The sequence below is a fragment of the Oncorhynchus gorbuscha genome, linkage group LG14 (genome assembly GCF_021184085.1).
Source record: "Oncorhynchus gorbuscha isolate QuinsamMale2020 ecotype Even-year linkage group LG14, OgorEven_v1.0, whole genome shotgun sequence".
NCBI classification, from domain to species: domain Eukaryota; kingdom Metazoa; phylum Chordata; class Actinopteri; order Salmoniformes; family Salmonidae; genus Oncorhynchus; species Oncorhynchus gorbuscha.
The window spans coordinates 14,821,318-14,847,220 of record NC_060186.1 but is presented as its reverse complement, the minus strand read 5'-3'; the positions used below and the strand labels follow the sequence as shown (position 1 = coordinate 14,847,220).

The window sequence follows — 25,903 nt, the reverse complement described above, 5'->3', positions numbered from 1 at the left end:
AAATGGCCAAATAAAAAGGTAATAAACCCAAAATGGCTTTGTAAATAAAAGTATACCAGTGCCTGAGCCTACGAGTGACTAGAGAAGGCCAGCCAACCCTGGTATACAAAGTGCAGTGGTGCATAAGGGTTTTGCAGTTTAAAATAAATCTCAAAGTGCCATGGTAAAGGGTGTCAATTTATCTTAAACACTGAGCGGAGGCATTCATATATAAAATATCCCCATAGTCTAGTAAAGGCATAAATGTAGCTGATACTAGCCTCCTGGCTTCAAATGAAAAACAGGCCTTATTCCTAAAATAAAATCCCAATTTCAGCTTAAATTTTTTTGTAAGTTGTTGAATATGCAATTTAAAAGAGAGGCCGTCATCAATTAAAATTCCAAAATATTTATATGAGGTTACAACCTCAATCTCCTTGCCCTGACAGGTAGTAATAGGTGAAAGGTTCAGAGGTCTATTTCTTGCTTTAGAAAACACCATTAGTTTAGATTTTCAGTATTGAGGATAAGCTTCAATTGACAGAAGGTATGTTGTTGCCTTTGTCTTAGGGTGGGGACGGTACTGGGCCAGCACTCTCTGTGAGGCCAGGTCTCCTTTGATTTTATCAAACGCCACCTGTTGCATGTGACCCCATGACCAGTCATTCTCTTTGGCTAGTAAGTCTCTCAGGGGTTTGGTTGTATCTGAAAACTGTGGGAGGAACTTATCCAAATATGTGGTCATGTCTAAGAAGGTCCTGATTTCAGCCAAGTTCTGGGGGACGGGCATATCATGTTCTGCTCTGTCCCATCCGCACACGAGCACGTCGTCTGCATGGACGATGATGCCACTCAGCCTATCCAAAAGTTGGGACATGCGTCTTTGGAAATGCTCAGGACCGGAAGCGATTCCAAATGGTAAAAGGTTAAAACAGTACAGTTTATAACGGTGTTATAAACGTCGTGAGCGTCCTACTCTGGTGACAAGGGCATCTACCAGAAGACTGATCCGGCATCCAGCTTTGTGAAGACTTTTGAGCCATCCAAATGAGCCAGTGGCTACTTCACTGATGTGTCTCTCTCTGCAGATTGCCTCAAGTTAGTCATGTCCACACAGATCCTTATGTACCCATTGGCTTTTGGGACCACCACCATCCCTGCACACCAGTCAGTGGGACTCTCTATTTTAGATACAGACCCAATTTCTTCCATCCTGCCGAATTCTTCCTTTACTTTGACCAATAAAGGGATAGGCACGCATCGGGGGGGGGGGGGGGGGGTGGTAAGGGATTAGGGGACCACATCCTCTTTCAGGTGGATTTTCTAGTCCCTTTTTAACCTTCCTAGGCCAGAAGACACTTTTGGGAATGTATGTTTAAAAACCTCCCCTGGGTCCTACAGTTCGCCCACTCTCTCTAGGAGTTGCAAAGCTTCAATTGCTGGTAGCCCCAGCAACGGTCTGACCAGAGAGTCTATGACGAAGACAGGCTGGATGGCACTTTTGTCTTTACTCTCCAGTTTACTCACCAACTGCCCTACCACTGGTAATATCTTATTACTGGGCCCGTACATTTTTTTAGTTTGTAGAGAGCAAAGGGCCATCGCTACTATAGCTATACAGCCTAGTTGGTATTGCTGTCACTGCTGCCCCTGTGTCTAGTTTAAATGACACAACCTCCCCATTGAGATTAATGTCTGAGTGCCAGCCAGCATCGTTTTCCCTTACTGCTCCCTGAAAGATGCTGTCCTGCCATAGCTGCTGTTCCTCCTCTGAGACCTCATGCATTTGCTTTGATCAACAGACAGCTGAAAAGTGTCCTCTCCTGTGACATTTCCTGCATTCCGCATCCTTTGCTGGGAAATCTATCCAGCTGTGGAAAGGAGATTTCCCACGTTTGCGACAAACACTTGAACTAGCTACTGGCGCTGTCTATGGTGGTTTTCTACAAGTCTGTCTCTGTTCGGTGTTCCCCTGTTTTTTTTAGCTCGGTATGAAAACACATTTGTTTCCTCACTTTCTTCGCTCTGCAAGGAGCTGCTGCGGCGCAGCACGTCTGCTGTCTTTTTACTGACTCACTCTTCCTAATCTGGTTTACAGCTTTGGACAAGGTAGGCTGGGAAACTAACTAACTTTTCAGAAAGTGAGATATTTCTTATTCCCACCTCAATCCAATCTCGGATCAGCATTTCCCTGACATCGCCAAACTGACAGTTTTCCGCTGGCTTGTGAACAGCTGTGATAAAACTGTTGTTGTTTTCACCCTGCTCCTGCTTGCACACATTAAACCTAGCTCTCTCAAATATAATGAGGCCCCCATTTTATAAGCCATATATAATTATTATTTTGCGAGAAAAAAAAACTAAGTTAGACAGGCCCACTGGGCTAAAATGGACCAGCACATCTGGCATTTGCCCAGAATTCCATTGCACCATTTCTGGGAATTAGAATGCCATATAGCCATGCAGGTAACACATAACAGTAGCCCTTCTACATTTGATTTGCATTGGGTTTTCAGAAGGCTACCTGCTTTGCATGAAGCTGGGAGAACGCACAAACACAGGTTACAAAGATATCTTTAGTGGTTTTCTTCGTTTTTTTAATCACATATATTTGATTTCTCATGAAGCATATGTCAGTGGGTAATTTACTGTAGCCGTCTCTTTAGTGCAGTCCATGTCCAGTGCAAATACAATGAACTGGGTACCAAATCAAATGTACTGCAAATTATTGTTACAAATGTGAACTTAATATGCAAACAGACATGTACATTCAATCAAGCAATTTAGATGCACTGTATTTCTGAACTACACTGTAGTAAGTCCACTGTAATACATTCGGCCTAATGGTCAATGTTTTTTAATGTAGAGGGAGATGTTGGAACTGAAGTTTTAGAATCACCTGGGTGTGTTCACCTGGTCAGCAGAGAGGGAGGAGAGAAATACACCTCTATAAACTCCTCTCTTTCCCCTGTCTCCACATCCATCTCACCAAATCTGGGGAGGTAAAGAAGACAGCTAACTGGGTAGGTGTGCCATCATTTCAAGTTGCATTATAATAAAAAATGTCCCGATATTTTTTATATTTTTTTCACCTTTATTTAACCAGGTAGGCTAGTTGAGAACAGGTTGAGAGCAGGTTGAAACACTGTGCTTTTCATTGAAGAGGTAATAATTCAGTATGTTTAGCACCTTTGTAACTTACTGTTCAAGATGGTATTTTGAAAACATGAAATGATTTTGCACTCTTCTTTTCTTTGATGAGGTACTTATTCACACATTGTTAGCAACCCTTTGTAACTTTTTTTAAATGATTAGGATGGTGCTGTGTATTTTAATCAAGTTGAGACTTAATAGAGGTCAAATCTAATATTAGATGAAAATGTGTGGGTTGTTTATATGATACTTCTTAAGCATATCATAGACAATGTGGAAACCAATAGATTGGGATACTCTGAGACATTTGTGTTGATCTCCATCAGATCATTTACTATAGAATAACTAGGTTGATTTCATATTTATGTTACATTTTTAAATTGCATGTTTGGTTAATCAAAGTGTATGCCATATAGCTGTACCATAGAGTAACTGCAATGCTACTTTGGTAGTCATATAATCATAACTTCCTTGTCATTGTTTTGTTTACCTGGGAAGTTACTCTCGGAAGGAAATTGTGCACATTAGTTCAGACTTTAAATTAATCTCCAAGACACAGACAATACTTTCTTAGACATTTTCTTCTACACAAAATCTCTGAAACATGTGGGAATTGGCAAATTGTTGTGCTTTTAAAAAAAATTATGTTTCTTTCTAAATAATGCTATAAAAAAATCTTAACTAGAATGCTTGGGAGCCCTGATGGCTTGTGTTTTAAACCATTTGATATGTTGTTCACAGTGGCAATGATACAGGAAATACTTCTACTCCTGCTGCTGGGTAAGAGATCAGATGGGATGACTATTCCTCTCTAGGTGTTATCAAGTAGCCCCTCCATTGTTATGACTTTTGACAAAATAGTAGTTTGTCACTACTGTTAACATCCATGAGTCACACATGAGTCACATGAGTATGGCAATGAAACATATAAGGCATTTTTTTCTATCTTCATGTCACAGTATAATGTCAACACATAAATGCAATATAATTTCAATCCAAAAGCTACAGTATCTTCCAGTGTCTAAAAACAGAATCAGGGACTTTGATCAAACATAGCAGTCTCCTTGTACTGTATGTGGACAACTCTGTGTCAGTGACACAATCTAAATGAAAACAGAGCCTTAATATCCAAGTAACAACATTTTCCTGATGTGACCTTTGACCCCACAGCAGTCAGGGCCTCACCCGTGTTGATGGCTGAGGTGTCAGTACTGGAGGGAAGCTCTGTGACCCTTCTCTGCGGATACTCTGTGAAGGATCACGGGTATGACACACGCTGGGGCAGAAACTGTTATGACAAATTCTGGGGTGAATGTGGATGTTCTAAACCCAGAGTGATCAAGAAAGCTGCCATCTCACCTAATGACCCCAAAAAATACAGCCTCAGCGGGGAAAAACTCACCATTTCCAACCTTCAGTTGAAGGACAGGGGGAGTTACTGCTGTTGTGTAGATATCACAAGTGTATTTTCCCAAGACTGTACAGAATATTACAATCTAAAGGTAGTAAAAGGCAAGTGTTCATGATTCATTGTCATTGCTTGGTGCATGTATTCTAATTGTGAGCAAAATTTAGTTTATTTACATTAAATACTGTAAACTACACTGCAACATGCTGCATTGTTGATTGGACATTGGCATCCATTGTCCAGGTAGAACACCTGAATATACCACTTGATACCTTTTGTCTCTCTAGTCCAGTGTTGTTTATTCTGCGTTCTGTCCTTCTAGAGACTACTGTAGTGCTGATCACATATTTTTGGTTGCCTAGTTGACTTGAGTTGTTTCAACAACAACAAAAATCAAGCTGTGTCAAATGTAAAATGTCTCTGTTACACAGGTTGTGAGAGGAACCTAATGAAAGGAGTGGATTTTGGGATAAATAATATGTTTCAATCGCCGCCATTCGTAACTAATGCAAGTCAGTGCAGGCAGAAATGCACCGAACATTACAATTGCCAGTACTTCACATTTGTTTGGAAAGAAGCAGGAATAAATAACCAAAATAACAGGTAGCCTACATGCTCAAAAAGCTTCTTTTTTTTCTTCAATATGTGCTCGAGGCAGCTAGAGAATTTTTAGATCAACACCATTCATGTTGTTCATTTCTGATAACTACTACCAGATTCTGTGTGATATTTATCCCACAGACACTTATGTTTTCTGATGGCCTCAACTGATGATATGCCTGTCACAATACAATACCTTGAACATGCAACCTCAGGCTACTCCCTGAAAAACTGCAGTGGTATCAGTAAGTACACACGTATTTCGATTCATATAGTATATCTAATGAACAGAGGCAGATTTTGTTAATAGGCCCTAATTGTCACGCCCTGACCCTCCGGGTTTCTCTATGGTGTTTTAGGTCAGGGCGTGACTAGGGGGTGTTCTAGTCTGTATTTTCTATGTTGGTGTATTAGTGTGGATCCCAATTAGGGGCAGCTGTTTATCGTCGTCTCTAATTGGGGATCATACTTAAATTGTTCATTGTTCCCACCTGCTTTGTGAGATATTGTTTCAGTTAGTGTCTAAGTGCGAGTTGTACTTCACGTTCGTTGTATGTTTGTAGTTTCACTTTGTATTAAAATATGTGGAACTCAACTCACGCTGTGCCTTGGTCCACTCATTTAAACGATTGTGACAGAATATACCACCACCCAAGGACCAAGCAGTGTGCCATGGAGGGAAAGAAGAGTTGGACATGGGAGGAAATCCTAGGAGGATGTCCCTTCCTTGGAGGGAGTCGGCAAGGAATATAGGAGGACAGCGACGATGCCGGGGTCCGCGGCCACAGAAACCCCAATAGAGAAAAAAATTTTTGGGGGGCACAAGGGGCGGTCGGTCGAGGAGAGAGCCAGAGCCCGTCTGGGGGTCGATGTAGCAATTTAAGGAGTGATATCAGAGAGAGGTGTTAGCAAGGAGTATGCTACTGCGCAGGCGTTTAGAATAGCGTGTTATCAGTCCAGTGAAACCTGTGCCGGCCCCACGCACCAGGCCTCCAGTGCGCCTCCCCAGCCCGGTACGTCCTGTGCTGGCTCCCCGCACTCGTCCTGAAGAGCGTGTCATCAGTCCAGTGAAACCTGTGCCGGCTCCACGCACCAGGCCTCCACTGCACCTCCCCAGCCCGATACGTCCTGTGCCGGCTCCCCGCACTCGCCCTGAAGAGCGTGTCATCAGTCCAGTGAAACCTGTGCTGGCTCCACGCACCAGGCCTCCAGTGCGCCTCCCCAGCCCGATACGTCCTGTGCTGGCTCCACGCACCAGACCTCCAGTGCGCCTCCCCAGCCCGATACGTCCTGTGCTGGCTCCAGGCACCAGACCTCCAGTGCGCCTCCCCAGCCCGATACGTCCTGTGCTGGCTCCACGCACCAGACCTCCAGTGCGCCTCCCCAGCCCGATACGTCCTGTGCTGGCTCCACGCACCAGACCTCCAGTGCACCTCCCCAGCCCGATGCGTCCTGTGCTGGCTCCACGCACCATACCTCCAGTGCGCCTCCCCAGCCCGATACGTCCTGTGCTGGCTCCACGCACCAGAACTCCAGTGCGTTATGTACTTCACGTTCGTTGTATTTTTTTTTTCTTCACTTTTTATTAAAATATGTGGAACTCAACTCACGCTGCGCCATGGTCCGCTCATTTCGATGATCGTGACACTAATAAACAGGATAGCGTAGACATTGTGACGAAACTCAGTCTATAAAGTATATATAGTTGAGTCTGTAGCCTATGTATTTATGATTTTACAAAACACATCCACATTCATAAAACATTTTTAGAATGAGTTTGCAATTTTTTTAATTTCTCCATGCCCCCCGACACATGCTCTGTTGCTTTCCTCAATTACATCCATATCTCTATATTACTCTGCTATCAAACAGTATGTGTTGCCTGTATTTTACAATAGAAAGTGGTAACTAAAGATGGTAATGTTTGCCACTCAATACAACAAGCAGTCTGATTAGCATTTTCTATTTCAAACAGTCACCTACTCAGCCAAAAAGTACAGCCTGGTCCTTGAGGAGAAAAACTGGACCGAAGCACAAGAGTACTGCAGACAACACTACACAAACCTGTCCATCATACACACAGAAGAGGATTGGAAGGCAATTCAATCTTCTTTGGGTAATTTCATCGGTGATGTGTGGATTGGGCTCCATAGGTCTGGTCCAACTGAAAAGTGGAAGTGGTCTGATGGAGAGGACTTCATGTTCTTTAACTGGGAAAAGGGTTTTGGTGTCCACACCGTGGGTCATGACTGTGTCTTGTCTATTTCATCTCACTGGCAACCAGTCTCTTGTGCAACTCAAAGACAGTATATGTGTCAACGAGGTAAGGACTGACTCACTCATCCTCTTCTTATCAATGGAAAGTCCAACTTGTCATTTAACAAATGGGATTGATAACAACTAACCTGTATTCTTCATCTAATCAGATCTCAAACACTTTTAATTAGATTATCTGTAACTTCCTAATTATTTCTTATTGTGTGAAGTCATTAACTGTCTCATGAAATCTGATGTGTCAGTTTCTTCTTCCCTCCTAGAAGTTCATCATGGTAATGGAACAACAGAGAAGGTGTATGATCTGATGCCAGGGACAAAGACGCAGCAGGATGCTCTGAAAGACTGCAGGAGCAAAAGCAGAGATCTGGCGAGTATCCTGAACCAGAAAGAACAGGAAGCCTTTGATGAGGTGACTGAAGGGGAAACCTGGATTGGACTTGAGCACAACAACAGCAACACACTATGGGAATGGTCAAATGGAGAACCATTTCAGCAATGGGAAAACACCAGGGTAGATGGAAACTGTGTACAGCTGAACAGAAAATGGAGACCAAAAGATTGCTCTCGTCAAAGTGCTTTCCTTTGCTATGGAGGTAAGTTGAACCTTGTGGGATTGTTATCAAACTAAATGGTCATCATCTATGAATACGTTGTATGGAATCTACACAAAGAAAATCCTAGTTTTAATGTGAGGAAATATTTGATAAAGATTAGGAATACTTTGTTTTTGTGTCAATTATAAAAACAGGAAACTTCAAATGTGCTGAAATGTATTCTACTTCATTCTAACAGATGAACATCCACTTAACAACACTGGGGATTTAAACACTCCTGTTACACCTGAAACCACCAGCCCTACTTCAACTGGACCTCCGTCTACAGAAATGTTTACCACAACACCTACCACCTCACCAACTACCACTACTAATGGACAGTCCACCACCTCACCAAATACCACTACTAATGGACAGTCCACCACCTCACCAACTACCACTACTAATGGACAGTCCACCACCTCACCAAATACCACTACTAATGGACAGTCCACCACCTCACCAAATACCACTAGTAAGGGACAGTCCACCACCTCACCAACTACCACTAGTAAGGGACAGTCCACCACCTCACCAACTACCACTAGTAAGGGACAGTCCACCACCTCACCAACTACCACTACTAATGGACAGTCCACCACCTCACCAACTACCACTAGTAAGGGACAGTCCACCACCTCACCAACTACCACTAGTAAGGGACAGTCCACCACCTCACCAACTACCACTACTAATGGACAGTCCACCACCTCACCAACTACCACTAGTAAGGGACAGTCCACCACCTCACCAACTACCACTAGTAAGGGACAGTCCACCACCTCACCAACTACCACTAGTAAGGGACAGTCCACCACCTCACCAACTACCACTACTAATGGACAGTCCACCACCTCACCAACTACCACTACTAATGGACAGTCCACCACCTCACCAAATACCACTACTAATGGACAGTCCACCACCTCACCAACTACCACTAGTAAGGGACAGTCCACCACCTCACCAACTACCACTAGTAAGGGACAGTCCACCACCTCACCAACTACCACTACTAATGGACAGTCCACCACCTCACCAACTACCACTAGTAAGGGACAGTCCACCACCTCACCAACTACCACTAGTAAGGGACAGTCCACCACCTCACCAAATACCACTACTAATGGACAGTCCACCACCTCACCAACTACCACTAGTAAGGGACAGTCCACCACCTCACCAACTACCACTAGTAAGGGACAGTCCACCACCTCACCAACTACCACTAGTAAGGGACAGTCCACCACCTCACCAACTACCACTAGTAAGGGACAGTCCACCACCTCACCAACTACCACTAGTAAGGGACAGTCCACCACCTCACCAACTACCACTAGTAAGGGACAGTCCACCACCTCACCAACTACCACTAGTAAGGGACAGTCCACCACCTCACCAACTACCACTAGTAAGGGACAGTCCACCACCTCACCAACTACCACTAGTAAGGGACAGTCCACCACCTCACCAAATACCACTACTAATGGACAGTCCACCACCTCACCAACTACCACTAGTAAGGGACAGTCCACCACCTCACCAACTACCACTAGTAAGGGACAGTCCACCACCTCACCAACTACCACTACTAATGGACAGTCCACCACCTCACCAACTACCACTAGTAAGGGACAGTCCACCACCTCACCAACTATCACTATTAATGGACAGTCCACCACCTCACCAACTACCACTACTGACAGACAATCCACCACACTACCAACCTCAACTTCCAGTGGACAACTGACCTCATCAGGTTTCACCTCCCCAAACAGTCAGCCAACATCCTCCCCCAGTAGTACAACTTCTCCACTCCATCCTAGTGAGTGTCAGACATGGTGCACAAGTGAAAATTGGGTGCACAAGTGACAATTGTGAGCGTTTTAATGGCAAATAAGACCAAAAGTGTATGTGTATTTGTGGTTTTGTGTTTATTAACTTACATTAACGTGTGCAGTTTCATGTGTGTTTGTCTTGTCCATGCAGATTACCTGCACTTCTTCAATGAGTCCAAGAGCTGGATCAATTCCCTGAAGTTCTGTAAAAGTCGTGGCTCCAAGTCTAACCTGGTGCAAATCACCAACCAGACTGTGCATGCTGACGTGACCCAGCTCCTGGCCAACGTGGAGCTGCAATGTGGGGAAGTGTGGATTGGTCTGGAGAGGTCCATCTTTGAGTGGAACGCCCCCTGGCTGTGGACCGGTAGTGATGTTGATAAGGTGGTGAAGTACAGTGAGTGGCACAGCTGCTTCCCCCTCAACCCCATCAATTACCACTGTGGTAAGATGGTCCGGGTTGGTAACGGAGAACTGAAGTGGCTGGATGCTTCCTGTCATCAGGAATTACCCTTCATCTGTCAAGGTGTGTTGCTCAACTTTTAAGCTCCTATTTTGGGGCTTGTTCAGAGGGTTGGAACACTCAGAATGTTGCAGATAGACCAATGTTACATAGAACTGTCATGGTTTACTGCGGAATAGAGATTTACTGCCTTGACTCTCATGTCAGCTCTATGGAATGTTTTACTTTATGCAATGCTTTGATTATACCTCCCTATTGAATAAGGCTCAACCTACATCCCAGAAACCCCCTCTCTACAGTCGGCTACTATCTGAATTGCTCTTTTCTGCCTTTTACTGTAGCCAATAGTATACTGTAGTTTAATAGTCTTGAATAAGCAAAAACAAAATAGCAAGGTCTAGTCATTAAAGATACATCAATGTCCTCTTATCCTGTATGTGATGTTTGAACAGATCTCCACTAGAGGGCTCTACATGGCAGACTGGACAGTCTGCAGACACTCAGGGTCTGGAAAGGGCCTGCATTTCAATTCATTGTATTATTAAACCACTATTACTATGATTAGAATTATTATAATTATTATTACTATTTTTACTTATCATTTTTACTATTACATTATATTACTTAATGATACTGTATGTTTACTCATAACCATGGCTATGACTGTTATTAAGTGTACTAATTTGATTGTTTAAAAGTAGAGTAGATAAAAGTAAAGAAAATATTATTAAAATTAAAATGTAGTATTTAGCTTGTGTGTGATCACTGTATCCTATTGTTGGAGACAGCTACATAGTTATAATGACAATATTGGTATTTTTTCATGTATGCATTTCATGCTATAACTGTGACTTCTGTGAAATTGACACGGCTGCACTGATGGCCATATTGATGCAACAAGGTGCCATAAACTCAAATCAACTGAACCATTGAGCTTTGCAAAAACATGCATTGGAGACATAATCCCATTTTCATAAAAATACAAATAAATGATAAGGTTTACATAGGCTATGGGTAACACTATTATTTGCAGTAGCCTATCCTAATAGATTAATGAGATGAATCACTCCCCTATCTCACCACCCCCCCTTCCACTCAGCACCCCCCCCATGTCTGAGACATCGTGCTCAGAATGTATTACCAGCTCTCTCTACTTACACTTCCCCCTTCACAGAAATATCGAGAGAGAAAGATACTTTGTTTATTGTCTACTTTGTTTATTGTCTACTTCACTTGCTTTGGCAAATGTAATTTTAAAATAAAGCCCGAGAGAGAGAGAGAGAGAGAGAGAGAGAGAGAGAGAGAGAGAGAGAGAGAGAGAGAGAGCCGCTCCCATCTGTGCACCCAGTCGGAGACAGTTACCACGGATTGTGCAGACAGAGCAATCAGTCCAGTACTGAGAGCTCGTTTTATTTACGGTAAAAATGTCGGCCAGACCAGGCTACTATCGGCAGGAGCTGAACAAGACTGTATGGGAGGTTCCCGAGCGGTACCAGAACCTGACTCCCGTGGGCTCGGGGGCCTACGGTTCGGTATGGTGAGTAGGCTATATGAAAGAGGAAGGGGCGAGGCTGCAAAGAAGTCCAGAAACACAATACAATGCAGAGGGAAAACATCATTTAGCCTTATTATTTGTATTATGAATATTCATTATTGGATAATATTGGAAATACAATAGGCCTATGCATAGCCTATTCTCATTATTATTATGCAATTACCAGTCTATTGTTATTATTGAGGCAGTTATTAGGCTGATTTAATATAATTAATGTTAATGTAGCTCAGTTAGTTGTTATGCACGAGAAAGTCATCAATGTTATTTTCATGTTTGTTCAATGTGGATTCACTAGACTACTCTAGTTGTATCAATATGATGCTGTCATATAAAGGCTTCGTTTTCCTTTTGATTGATTGATCTGTCGTTGACACCATTCCCAAATACTGGGCGTCATCACTCCAACGACAGACTGTCTGCAGTTGTTGCCTCTCGGTGCGGAGGCTTTAAACACCTCAATATAGCTGATTCGGTCTGCCCCATACGATTCCCATACCGAAAGAGGAAACAATTAGGAGTTATCGGCGCATGGCACCTGCAACCACGCGCTACGGGAGATCCTCTGAATCGTGACAGTTCTCAATAGGATACATTAGTTCCATAAGGTTTTGGGGGCTACTAATAACAGGGACAGCACTTCGGGGGGATCTGCACTGAACAACTGAAGGATGCATGACACATCTGTAAAGCCATGGGCATGTGTAGGGGGAACCTCAGTGTTTCTGACTGCAAATATCTTTAATTGTTTTTGTTTTTTTCAGACATTTGTGCTGTTATGGACTTTTGTCTTTGATATGCATATGTTCACTTCAGACAGTGAAGAGGGGCCTCTTAGAATACATCTCAACATTGTATTCATGACTACCAGTCTTTTGACCGAATAACAGACTTCAATTTCACAACCTGATCTCCTCCCCATACAGTAAACACTCTCTCTCTCTCACGCACACACACACACCGCTGTCTAGCCCAATGAGGTGGTTCTTATAGTCCATTTCCACATGAACAAGTTCCTTTTTTCTCACAAGTGGGTTGGGCAATATTTCCTTGTTTTAATTTTGGATCACTCTTTGTCTGTTGCGGGAGAAGAGACACCGTTGCCATGGCGAGGTGTCATGGTGATATGTGCACCTCGGGCTTGAGTGTCATACACACAATCCATATTGATCCATGCATGGGAAGGGAAATGAAGTGCTTGGCGGTATCAATGTCTGCTTTTACTATAACAGCACTGGTAGATAGATTAGATTTACATTGTGGACACATCTCTCTTTGTTTATATGCTGGTAAAACAGACAACCATGGCCTGTCAAGCCAATGCTTTTGCATCTCCTAGGACAGAGGGAAGTGAGGATGTGATCTTCTGAGTATCAGCCCAGGGAGACAGACAACAGACATCTGTGATGCAGCAGACATGGAAGAGAAGGGAGGCACAGAAATATCTAAGCCTTAATTGGTCAATTATATTTAATGGAAGTTTAGCCTAGCTGATTGATGGGAAGAACTGCAGTGTTTTACTACTCCACTGAGAAATCATGGTGAAATCGGCACAGTTGTCTGTTTGATTTGATAAAGACCTTGGAAGCTGAGTAGATAGACATGATAGCATAGCAACAATTTAAACAAAGACCATCCCTGTGTCTGCTTCTTTTGACGAATACAATTCTCTACAGTTAAAAACAAAACTCGTTATTTATGTGGATTCACAAACACATTTAAAACACCATCAACCAAGATGCAGAGAAATGCAGTCGTGTGATCTGCTACACCTACAAAATGGCACCACTGCTCATAGTAACAGTCTAGCCAGCAAGGACACTCACATTCTTGCACACAATCTCCCTCTCTCTTTCTCTCCCTCTCTCTCTCCCTGCATTGTTCAAGCTGTGCTCCAGTCATTGTCACCGTTTTGTCCATGGCAGAGCTGATTGATTAGCAGAGGGGTGGGTGTTTGGGAATTGGGAAGGTATTTTATAGGGGGTTGGGATGAGGTGAGCCAGGGACATTACTTCTGAGGATACAGAGAGAAATTGGAGTCATTATATTCATCCTTGGTGCTCCTCAATCTCCCTGAAAAGCTTCCTGAGATTGTTTGCCTGTCAATTATCTGAAAGGCCCATATTATGCATATCATCAGATCAAATCAGAATGAAATATTTGTCACATGTGACTAATACAACAGATGTAGACTTTACCGTGAAATGCTTACTTACGAGCCCTTTCCCAAAAATGCAGAGTTAAAAGGTAAGAAAAATATATACATGGAGCACCGGTACCGAGTCAATGTGCAGGGGTACGAGGTAGTTGAGGTAATACAGTATGTACATGTAGGTAGGGGTAAAGGTGACTAGGCAATCAGGATAGGTGATAAACAAAGTAGCTGCAGCATATGTGATGAGTGTGAAAGTGTGTCTATCTGTGAGTGTATGTATGTGTGTGTATGTGTGTTGGAGTGTCAGTGTAGTATATGTGAGTGTGTGGGTATAGTCCAGTGAGTGAGCATAGAGCCAGTGTGTGGGTTTAGTCCAGTGAGTGGGTATAGAGCCAGTGTGTGGGTATAGTCCAGTGAGTGGGCATAGAGCCAGTGTGTGGGTATAGTCCAGTGAGTGGGTATAGAGCCAGTGTGTGGGTATAGTCCAGTGAGTGGGCATAGAGCCAGTGTGTGGGTATAGTCCAGTGAGTGGGCATAGAGCCAGTGTGTGGGTATAGTCCAGTGAGTGGGCATAGAGCCAGTGTGTGGGTATAGTCCAGTGAGTGGGTATAGTCCAGTGAGTGAGCATAGAGCCAGTGTGTGGGTTTAGTCCAGTGAGTGGGTATAGAGCCAGTGTGTGGGTATAGTCCAGTGAGTGGGCATAGAGCCAGTGTGTGGGTATAGTCCAGTGAGTGGGTATAGAGCCAGTGTGTGGGTATAGTCCAGTGAGTGGGCATAGAGCCAGTGTGTGGGTATAGTCCAGTGAGTGGGTATAGTCCAGTGAGTGAGCATAGAGCCAGTGTGTGGGTTTAGTCCAGTGAGTGGGTATAGAGCCAGTGTGTGGGTATAGTCCAGTGAGTGGGCATAGAGCCAGTGTGTGGGTATAGTCCAGTGAGTGGGTATAGAGCCAGTGTGTGGGTATAGTCCAGTGAGTGGGCATAGAGCCAGTGTGTGGGTTTAGTCCAGTGGGTGGGTATAGTCCAGTGAGTGGGCATAGAGCCAGTGTGTGGGTATAGTCCAGTGAGTGGGTATAGTCCCGTGAGTGGGCATAGAGCCAGTGTGTGGGTATAGTCCAGTGAGTGGGCATAGAGCCAGTGTGTGGGTATAGTCCAGTGTGTGGGCATAGAGCCAGTGTGTGGGTATAGTCCAGTGAGTGAGCATAGAGCCAGTGTGTGGGTATAGTCCAGTGAGTGGGCATAGAGCCAGTGTGTGGGTATAGTCCAGTGAGTGGGCATAGAGCCAGTGTGTGGGTATAGTCCAGTGAGTGGGCATAGTCCAGTGAGTGGGCATAGAGCCAGTGTGTGGGTATAGTCCAGTGAGTGGGTATAGTCCAGTGAGTGGGCATAGAGCCAGTGTGTGGGTATAGTCCAGTGAGTGGGCATAGAGCTAGTGTGTGGGTATAGTCCAGTGAGTGGTCATAGAGCCAGTGTGTGGGTATAGTCCAGTGAGTGGGCATAGAGCCAGTGTGTGGGTATAGTCCAGTGAGTGGGCATAGAGCCAGTGTGTGGGTATAGTCCAGTGAGTGGGCATAGAGCCAGTGTGTGGGTATAGTCCAGTGAGTGGGCATAGAGCCAGTGTGTGGGTATAGTCTAGTGAGTGGGCATAGAGCCAGTGTGTGGGTATAGTCCAGTGAGTGGGCATAGAGCCAGTGTGTGGGTATAGTCCAGTGAGTGGGCATAGAGCCAGTGTGTGGGTATAGTCCAGTGAGTGGGCATAGAGCCAGTGTGTGTGGGTATAGTCCAGTGAGTGGGCATAGAGCCAGTGTGTGGGTATAGTCCAGTGAGTGGGCATAGAGCCAGTGTGTGGGTATAGTCCAGTGTGTGGGCATAGAGCCAGTGTGTGGGTATAGTCCAGTGAGTGGGCATAGAGCCAGTGTGTGGGTATAGTCCAGTGAGTGGGCATAGAGCCAGTGTGTGGGTATAGTCCAGTGAGTGGGCATAGAGCCAGTGTGTGGGTATAGTCCAGTGAGTGGGCATAGAGCCAGTGTGTGGGTATAGTCCAGTGAGTGGGCATAGAGCCAGTGTGTGGGTATAGTCCAGTGAGTGGGCATAGAGCCAGTGTGTGGGTATAGTCCAGTGAGTGGGCATAGAGCCAGTGTGTGGGTATAGTCCAGTGAGTGGGCATAGAGCCAGTGTGTGGGTATAGTCCAGTGAGTGGGCATAGAGCCAGTGTGTGGGTATAGTCCAGTGAGTGGGCATAGAGCCAGTGTGTGGGTATAGTCCAGTGAGTGGGCATAGAGCCAGTGTGTGGGTATAGTCCAGTGAGTGGGCATAGAGCCAGTGTGTGGGTATAGTCCAGTGAGTGGGCATAGAGCCAGTGTGTGGGTATAGTCCAGTGAGTGGGCATAGAGCCAGTGTGTGGGTATAGTCCAGTGAGTGGGCATAGAGCCAGTGCAACTAAAAAAGGGGGTCAATGCAAATGGCAGTGGTGGAAAAAGTACCCAATTGTCATACTTTGAGTAAAAGTAAAAGATGCCTTAATAGAAAATGACTGAAGTAAAAGTTAAAGTCATCCCGTAAAAAACAACTTGAGTAAAAGTCTAAATGTATGTGGTTTTAAATACACTTAAGTATCAAAAGTAAATGTAGTTGCTAAAATATGCTTAAGCATCAAAAGTAAAAATCATTATATTAAGCAAACCAGACGACACAATTGTCTTTTTTTAAATTCACGGATAGCCAGGGTCACAATCCAACAGAGATCATTTACAAACAAAGCATTTGTGTTTAGTAGGAATAACCAGAGAGGTTCTCTTGATAAGTGTGTGAATTGGACCATTTTCTGTCCTACTTAACATTCAAAATGTAACGAGCACATTCAGGTGTCAGGGAAAATGTATGTAGTAAAGTAAAAGTTGTCAAATATAAACAGTAAAGTAAATTACAGATACCCCCCAAAAAAAAGACTTAAGTAGTACTCTAAAGTATTTTACACCCCTGGCAAATAGTTAGTGTAGCCATTTGAAGAACTGTTCAGCAATCTTATGGCTTGGGGGTAGAAGCTGTTCAGGAGCATTTTGGTCTTAGAATTTGGTGCTCCGGTACCGCCTGCCCTGTGGTAGCAGAGAGAACAGTCTTTGACAATTTTTAGGGCCTTCCTCCCACACCGCCTGCCACACCGCCTGGTATAGAGGTTCTGGATGGCAGGTTAGCTTGGCCCCAGTGATGTACTAGGCCATACGCACTAATCTCTGTAGTGCCTTGCGGTCAGATGCCAAGCAGCTGCCATACCAAGCGGTGATGCAGCCAGCCAAGCCGTCTGAATGGTGTAGCCATCAGACAGAGGTATTATTGTACCTGCACTAAAGCAGACTAATATCCCACATTGACTGCATACCATGCAGAACATCACATAGACACATGTATTAGTTTTCCATCATTACACCAGCAGGCATCAAAACTCATATCTGAATGAAAATGCACATTTAAAATGCATTGGAATGTCTGAGATTTTCACAAATGTGGTTGCTACTTCAAATAGAATTTATTCCAATAACTGGAAAGCTTTTCCTAGACTGCAAAACACCAGTCACGCGTAATGACAATAGTTGTCATTCTTGAGACATCGTACTGCCACTTCCCTTTGCTTTCCCAAGTCGTATCATTTCTCATTTCCCGCTCAGCATGCAGACTGCAAACCCCTAATTCAATCTCAATGGTTACTTTTCCTTCCATCGGTCTCCTGAAAGGAAATTGGAACGTCTTGGCCAGTAATATAACTCTAATTCGTTCTGACTGATGGGTTTAGAACTTGTCCATGATACTGAACATATTCTTCACAATGGAACTGGGAAACTCTGTTGGTGTAACGTTATGTAACAGTAATATAGCGTTGTGCAAATGTTTGCGCTTGCATCATGAATGCTTCATTTAGTCAAAATAACTCAATTCCATGTGCCCATTTCAACTGTTGCAGCAACACTATGCAAAGTATGGCTACTGTGAGTGTGTGGTATTTGTAGGGGTTTGGCTGCTTAAAGAGCTATTATCATGTCGCTGCGGTGCCATTTAGCCGACGCTGTTGTGCAGAGTTTGTTTACAACGTGAGAGGACAAGCGATGACTGCCGAAGCTCTCGGATGAACGCACACATGAAATAGAATCTCAAGTACATGGAACTGTCTATCAGTGTTAACATGCTGTGGGGAGCAAGATGCTGGAGAATAAAAGCAAGCATCCTTCATTTTGAATTCTAGGTGCAAACAAGATGCTCTGGCAGATGCTTTCATGTATGCCCCACTATTTCCGTTGAATTATTGCATATGCTTAAGTCTAAAGTCAATATAGATAGCTAGATGAAGAGAGAGAGAGAAAGTGAGAGAGAAACCAAATGACTTTGCATCAGATATTGCGCTGCATTACTGTAACGGCTGATAAAACGTTCTGAGATGGAAGACCGTCAGTTGCAGAAATCGATGCACAGCCTGCCTGTGGAGTTGTGGGCAGTGAGGTGGACAGCCATGTATGGAAGATGAGATGGCAGAGTGTGTGTGTGTGTGACGGAGAGGTCTGGCTTGTGTCATGGAAAGATGGTATGCTAGCTGCCTGTTTGGCTAACATTTAACAGGGGCATCTGGGGAAGCAGCAGGTGCTTCTGTGGCTGTGCATGAAATGAATGCATTTGGCCTTGTCTGAAGGCGATGCCTTCAGGTATGTGCATGGCCTTTTGTGTTGTACACATGGCAAGCCGCAGGTAACAACGTAGTAATGGTGTAGTGCTCCTCACAGGCTGGTTAAAGGGGTTAAAGGTCAGGTTGATAATGACAGTGATTTAAGTGGTTGTTTTAACTTCTCGTGCCGTTGTGGTTCTGTGCTGCCTCTCCTTCCCCTTTACTTCACAATTCCTCTTTCTCATCTCCTTTACTGCTTCTTCTTTCCTTCTGTCCAGTTTCTTTCGATTTCTCAAACACTTTTATTTCCTGTCTGGTACTTCCTGTCCCCTCCCTCATCTCTTGCTCTCCCTCAATCTCTCTCTGACCTTCTCCACTCCTTCTACAGTACACTCCTTTGTCTCTTCATTCCTCTATAATGTTATTGCCTAGTCTCTTTTTTTCATTTCCCCTAACACTCCTTCTCTCTGTGCAACATCGGAATTGAGTAAGATGTTGCTCCAAATGCTGCCTAAGTAGAAATAACACTCAACAACGAAGACGGCAGCGCAACACCAGTACACTACTCAGACATACATTTGCACTTCAAAGGAAACAATAATGAATCTAATCATTTAATGATCAACATGTTTAAAAGCAATGCATTTCATTTTGTAATCTGCTGTCGCTCATCTCCCCCCTACACACACACAGCTCAGCATATGACGTGCGGCTACGACAGAAGGTGGCGGTGAAGAAGCTGTCTCGGCCTTTCCAGTCCCTTATCCATAGTAGGCGCTCGTACCGTGAGCTCCGGCTACTCAAGCACATGAAACATGAGAATGTGAGTAAGGAGTGGTTGAAGACCTCCCGTGTTGGCTAGTTGACCAAAATTGCCTTGATAATGCACAATAGAGTTGTAACTCTTTGGCATCACCATTCTCCCTCAACAGGTAATAGGACTACTGGATGTATTCTCCCCTGCTGCATCACTAGAGGACTTCCATGAAGTGTGAGTGACTACTGAAAGAGCACTAGGATGTCCAACATACCCCATACAGTGATTATACTCTCATGGTTATTCTGATGATAACATGTTGCATTTAAATAGAGCTTTTCACCAGGATTCAAGGCATATACTGTCTAACTGAAATGGAACATCTCCACGCACTGTTCTAAAAGTCCCCTCCTCCTCCTCCTCCTCCTCTTTCCAGCTACCTGGTAACCAACTTGATGGGGGCAGACCTGAACAACATAGTCAAATTCCAGCGTCTCTCTGATGAGCATGTGCAGTTTCTTATTTACCAGCTGCTCAGGGGCCTCAAGGTAGTTAACCCCCCAACGCATCATGTTTAGACATGTTTTTATACATGCTATCCCATACACTCGCAGTACAAAGCAACCTTCCCTGATTAGAATTGTTTTAACTCAAAGGCAACTGTTACGTATTTCAATGTGCCACAATTGAACCTCAAACACCATGATGATCCTTTTTATACTATAAAACTACTGGCTATAATTTACTAGAAAATCCCTTAACATCCTCTGAAATGGTATATATACTGTACCCTGACATTTGATTATAAACTCGGATATACTGCTAATTTTGAAAGCTACATTATGCCTGGCTCACTAGGTAGTACAGTTAACAGGGGACTGACCAGCCAGCCAAGTAACTAGCAAACCTAGTTACCAAGGAATTAACAAAAAATGTAGACCCTTTTAGACAGGGGCCAATGTTGGAATACACTGTAGACCTCTCTCTCTCTCTCTCCTTTCTTCCCTCTCTCCACCCACTCCTCCCCCAATCCCGCTGCCATGTCCCTTTTCCGTCTCCCCCTGAACAGTACATCCATTCAGCAGGACTGATCCACAGAGTGAGTGGTGGCTTTCCTCTTCTCTTCTCTACTTGCCCACTCTTTACATTTTTCCTCATCCCCTCTTTTCATAAAGGCAGTCTCCTGGATAGCAATTGCCTATCCTGAGTGCTTTATTGCCTTTAAAGGCAATTCTGTATTTAAAATGTACCGGTATGTGTGAAAGTAGATCATATCATATTGTGTGAGTGTGTTAGAGAGAGATTGTCTGTCTGTCTGTCTGTCTGTCTGCCTGCCTGCCTGCCTGCCTGCCTGCCTGCCTGTCTGTCTGTGTCTGCCTGCCTGCAAGGCTTTCTCCCTTTCTTTTCCCCTGTCCCTCAGACAGTCCCTGTGTTGAACGTTCTGTCTTTTCATGTGTCTGTCTCACAGGACCTAAAACCAAGTAACGTGGCAGTGAACGAGGACTGCGAGCTGAGGGTAAGACCAGTGGCCCAGCCACCCAACGCCTCAGACAATCACAACACAACCCCCCCCGCCCCCCCAACTTGGTAATGGCTATCACCATGACAACCTGTGTGTCTCTCTCTCCCCCAGATCCTTGACTTTGGATTGGCCAGACAGACGGATGATGAGATGACGGGGTACGTGGCGACTCGCTGGTATCGAGCGCCAGAAATCATGCTTAATTGGATGCACTACAATCAGACAGGTACAGATCCACACTCACACAACCCAAAAATGATCATAAAACCAAGATTCTCATTTCACACCACACATTACCAGACACCTTCTAATATAACAACCAAACACATACTCTATCATCATGCAGTTCTATCCAGAAAGAGAAATTAGCTAGCTATATCTGTGCCGTTATGGCTAATCGTAAAATCCTGTTGTTATGACGACTGAATGTTAACGCCTCTGTTACAGTGGATATCTGGTCAGTGGGATGCATCATGGGAGAGCTGCTGAAGGGGAAGGTCCTGTTTCCAGGCAACGACTGTATCTTTCACTAACACGGACATGGCTTGAGACTGAGTGCACTACACTCCACAACCGCTCTCCAGCGCTGTTACCACCAATACTGCTCTATGGACACACATCAGCTCCTCCCATATTTGCATCACAATCCCATCTAGAGATATAGCCTTTCTGTCTGAAGGGGAAGTGTATTGAGAGTGACTGAAAGGAAAGGAAGTTCACAATGGACTGAATTGTATTGGCTGTCACTGCACAGAGTCTAAAGACTGAAACAAATAGGAATGTGATTTACTGCTTTGTATGTCTGTATTGGGTCCTCAATTGTAGGAGTATGCTGTCTGCATAAAACTAACAAATGACTTTTTCACGATCATGATGGCCCTTAATTAACCCCTCCTGATCTAAGATATCGACCAGCTGAAGAGGATTATGGAGGTGGTGGGCACCCCGACCCCTGACCTTCTACAGAAGATCTCTTCTGAACATGTGAGAAGATGGAGAAATAGAGGGAGAGATGGGAAAGTTGAATGGATCATTTAGCTATAGCAATGCTTTAATGATACTGATGATCCCCTGACATCCATTGATCGGTGTAATTGATTGACTAATTTGATGATAGATTATTCAATATTTTGCTTGTAGCATGATTGATTTCTCAATTGATGGATCAGTTGGCCCTGCAATGTACTGTTCACATTGTCACGTGTGTCGTTGTACATTGCTTCCTATTCATAGGCTCAGAAATATATCCAGTCTCTACCCTTCATGCCCCAGCAGGACTTAGAGAAGATGTTCAGAGGAGCCAACCCAATGGGTGAGACTGAGTCATACCCGATAACTTAATTTGCTGGAGGCAAATTTTAAACCAAGGCTATGGATTACATAAGGCAGCTTTGTTAGAATTTTTCCCTTTGTGCCTGCATCTTAATCTCTGTCTACATCTTTCTCTCTGCATCTTTATTCTTCTCTCTCCCTCCCTCTCTCCCTCAGCTGTGAATCTACTGAAGCGCATGCTGGTTCTGGACTGTGATGGGCGTATCTCTGCCAGTGAGGCTCTCTCCCACCCTTATTTCTCCCAGTACCACGACCCGGACGACGAACCAGAGGCCCTGCCCTACGACCAGACGCTGGAGAGCAAGGACCGCACACTAGAGGAGTGGAAAGGTGAGAGAGCGAGAGAGAGAGAGATGGAAGGTGGCTGGAGTAGAGGAGTTTAAGAGGGATTTTCCATTTTAAAGATTCAACAGTTATTTTCTGCTGTGTTCTTGACCAGATATAAATGTTCTCTCTTCCTCCTCACCTTTTGTCCATCCATCTTTCTTCACCTCATTCCCCCCCCCCCCCCCATACAGAGCTGGTGTTCGGGGAGATGAAAGGACTCAAAGCGCCTGTCAGCGAGACGAGTAGTCTACAGGTGGAACAGTGAAAGACAAAACCCCGCCTCCTTCTGCTCGGTCTGTCCCGTCAGCTGAGGAAGGACCGCCGTCTTGTCTCAGTCTGTCTGTCGGCCGGCGTTGGGGAGGCGGGAGGTTCCGGGAGAAAGAGAGAAACAACGCTGTGTCCCCTAGAGGCATGACACCCCTCCCCTTGCTCACTGTGACTGGCTATTTGATTGCCTGTCTTGAGTTTTGTAAAAGGGGAGCAGGGAGAGGGGAGGTCTGGTTGAACTGAAAGTGATGAGAATATGCACATTACGACGATTACAGGGAGCATGCTTTGATAGGTATATGTTTACAGTCTGTTGAAGAGAGGTAGGAGAGAGACAGACAGAGACAGAGAGAGAAAGTAGCACTAGGGTTTTCAAACCTACCTAAGGGTCCAACTGGTAAATCGTCATTGGCTATAGGTTACTGGAAATCTTTCGTCATGAAGACATTTTATAAGCAGTCATAACGGATGTCAGTTTAAGTCTGCTTATAACACCTGTTATGTCATGGTAATGACAGTTTTATGACATAGGGTTCTAGTGAATTGTTGTCAAGAATTTTCCACACATTTTATCATATTTCTATTTTAGTTGTAGCAAATATCTGTTATTTCACAGAAACTTACATAAGATGGTTCCTCCCTCGATATAGACCAATGAATGCTCTTTGTGCTGTTACTGCACAACATCCCCCAACACTCACCAATATGCCACTGAATGACCAATGACAAAGATATCCTGTACATGGACAGGATTAGTGTCTGTAGGGTTTAAGACTTTGCATTATGTACAACTATTGGCCAGATTCCCTAAGCATTTACAACTGTTTTTACAGAACAACACCGGTGGTAGTGTTTTGTTTACGGAGACATAACTGCATTGCTGCAAATGCTATGTAGATATGTCCCAATGTACAGGTAACTGCCAACATAAAGAATCCATCAACATAAAGGGTTTTAATAGGGCCTTGGGCCAACACAAGCCAGAGCAGATTCAGTGCACCTTGGCAAAGTGTCTGGAACTCTATTGGTGGGATGCGACACCGTTCTTCCATGGGAAATTCCATCGTTTGGTGTTTTGTTGAGGGTGGTGGAAAACGCTGTCTCAGGCGCTGCTCCAGAATCTCCCATAAGTGTTCAATTGGGTTGAGATCTGGTGACTGAGACGGCCATGGCATATGGTTTACATCGTTTTCATGCACATCAAACCATTCAGTGACCATTCGTGCCCTGTCGATGGGGGCATTGTCATCCTGTGGGGGCATAGTCATGGTGGCCAAAATAATGGCCTGCCCAGAATTTTTATACATGACCCTAAATGGAATGTGGAAGCACCTGTTTTCAATATGATTTGTATCTCTTATTAACTCAAGTGTTTCCATTATTTTTGCAGTGACCTGTATGTAAGCATGTATGCATTTGTTGCTGGTATCACCCATTTCAAATTCCACTTGGCTCCAGTCCAACAGGTTTTACTAGTCCCTGGCTCTGTTGAGAAACCCAAACCTATAGCTGAAGTTTACATCTGAACATTCAACAGATACTATTACCCACAGTGACTCCCACAGATACCATTACCCACAGTGACTCCCACAGATACCATTACCCACAGTGACTCCCACAGATACCATTACCCTCAGTGACTCCCACAGATACCATTACCCTCAGTGACTCCCACAGATACTATTACCCACAGTGACTCCCACAGATATCATTACCCACAGTGACTCCCACAGATACCATTACCCTCAGTGACTCCCACAGATACTATTACCCACAGTGACTCCCACAGATACCATTACCCTCAGTGACTCCCACAGATACCATTACCCACAGTGACTCCCAGATGCATTATGCAGATTAAATTGGATATACAATAGGTCTGAATGTTGTCGTTTCAGAGGTCTAATATTCAGCATGTTATAAAGGGGCGTACTGAGGTGAACGATTTACAGGGGAGTAAAATAATTCAATTTTCAGTAAAAAACATGTTCTGGAACTGCAACATATACTACCCCAAGAACTTCAACATCAATCATATACACAATGCCTCAATTACAGTAGAGATCATCCAAAATACTCTTTCTCGATTGATGTTTGACTATTTACGGTCTTGTATGTGTCATGTACAAATGTTGATTTTGGAAACTTGTTGGATTTAAATAGAACTGCAAAAAATATGAATGTATACAAAACTGTATGTTTAAAAAACAAGTGTCTTTTCATTCTATGGTGGCATGAATTTGAACTGTACAATTTCTGCCGTATGCATTTCCAATCAATAACCGAATGTCACCTCTGTGTCATAATGCAATGACAACTCATGACAGTTGATGTCAACCAACTCAACTCTATTACAACAGTTATAACACCATTATGCAGCATGAACAAGTAAACATTTGGTTACACATATTCAGAATAAATCAAATCGATCTATTCCCTGTCTTGGTAACGTCATGAATATGTGCATCAATCCAGTCTTGTTTTCTCCCAAAAATGATTAAGTCTGTTGTTGTATGGATACATTCCTTAATGTTTCCAAGTATCACGCAGCAGCCTATCAGCCGGTATGCAGCACTATGTCAGTGGTGAGAATCTGTCATGGGCATAGCATGTTGTGGCATTATGAAAGAACACTTTACTCCAGAGTTATGGCCTACTCATTCCTCCTCCACATGGCCAAAGTTCCATCAATACTCCCAGCCCACACAAACAGTAGCTTTCCAGTGCTTTATGGGTTCCAAGTCTGAGTATACATGGCATTTTCTGTGTGTGTGTGTGTGTGTGTGTGTGTGTGTGTGTGTGTGTGTGTGTGTGTGTGTGTGTGTGTGTGTGTGTGTGTGTGTGTGTGTGTGTGTGTGTGTGTGTGTGTGTGTGTGTGTGTGTGTGTGTGTGTGTGTGTGTGTGTGTGTGTGTGTGTGTGTGTGTGTGTCAATTTGCCTTCAAGGTCCATTCCTGCATGTTTCCAACAAAACATGCCTGCAGGCATCAAACTATGTCATAATCTCTCAGCCACAGAACAGAGACAGTATTATG

General features: G+C 44.1%; 2 protein-coding genes across 6 annotated transcripts; both read left to right on the top strand.

Moving 5' to 3' along the window:
- The first annotated feature begins 1,289 nt into the window (after positions 1–1,289).
- Positions 1,290–11,318, top strand: LOC123994512 (cell wall protein DAN4-like). 5 transcript variants are annotated; one of them, XM_046297192.1, is made up of 10 exons: positions 1,292–3,002; positions 3,874–3,912; positions 4,303–4,644; positions 4,972–5,143; positions 5,282–5,385; positions 7,116–7,463; positions 7,678–8,010; positions 8,210–9,835; positions 10,000–10,374; positions 10,764–11,318. In XM_046297192.1, exons 2-10 carry the CDS (start codon positions 3,879–3,881, stop codon positions 10,772–10,774), a joined length of 3,345 nt encoding a protein of 1,114 aa, XP_046153148.1. In that variant the 5' UTR covers positions 1,292–3,002; positions 3,874–3,878; the 3' UTR covers positions 10,775–11,318. The 5 variants fall into 5 exon arrangements, with proteins under 5 accessions (XP_046153151.1, XP_046153150.1, XP_046153149.1 ...); XM_046297195.1 differs by lacking the exon at positions 10,764–11,318 and having other exon boundaries at positions 1,290–3,002; positions 8,210–9,887; positions 10,000–10,133; XM_046297194.1 differs by having other exon boundaries at positions 1,291–3,002; positions 8,210–9,493; positions 10,000–11,318.
- Positions 11,319–11,407: 89 nt separating this feature from the next.
- On the top strand, positions 11,408–23,007 carry LOC123994514 (mitogen-activated protein kinase 11-like). Its single transcript, XM_046297198.1, has 12 exons — positions 11,408–11,848; positions 19,359–19,488; positions 19,598–19,656; positions 19,859–19,970; positions 20,492–20,521; positions 20,891–20,938; positions 21,056–21,170; positions 21,392–21,463; positions 21,849–21,928; positions 22,178–22,256; positions 22,433–22,606; positions 22,795–23,007. The coding sequence occupies exons 1-12, from the start codon at positions 11,736–11,738 to the stop codon at positions 22,866–22,868; spliced, it is 1,086 nt and encodes a 361-aa protein (XP_046153154.1). The 5' UTR covers positions 11,408–11,735; the 3' UTR covers positions 22,869–23,007.
- The last annotated feature ends 2,896 nt before the right edge of the window (positions 23,008–25,903 follow it).

Excerpts from the sequence above, each read along its gene's own strand:
- LOC123994514 (XM_046297198.1), top strand. The coding sequence starts at position 11,736 with ATGTCGGCCAGACCAGGCTACTATCGGCAGGAGCTGAACAAGACTGTA. Across the intron at positions 19,657-19,858 it reads CTAGAGGACTTCCATGAAGT|CTACCTGGTAACCAACTTGA; the intron begins GTGAGTGACTAC and ends TCCTCTTTCCAG. Across the intron at positions 21,171-21,391 it reads GATGCACTACAATCAGACAG|TGGATATCTGGTCAGTGGGA; the intron begins GTACAGATCCAC and ends CCTCTGTTACAG.
- LOC123994512 (XM_046297191.1), top strand. The coding sequence starts at position 3,879 with ATGATACAGGAAATACTTCTACTCCTGCTGCTGG. Across the intron at positions 5,144-5,281 it reads ATAAATAACCAAAATAACAG|ACACTTATGTTTTCTGATGG; the intron begins GTAGCCTACATG and ends TTTATCCCACAG. Across the intron at positions 7,464-7,677 it reads ACAGTATATGTGTCAACGAG|AAGTTCATCATGGTAATGGA; the intron begins GTAAGGACTGAC and ends CTTCCCTCCTAG.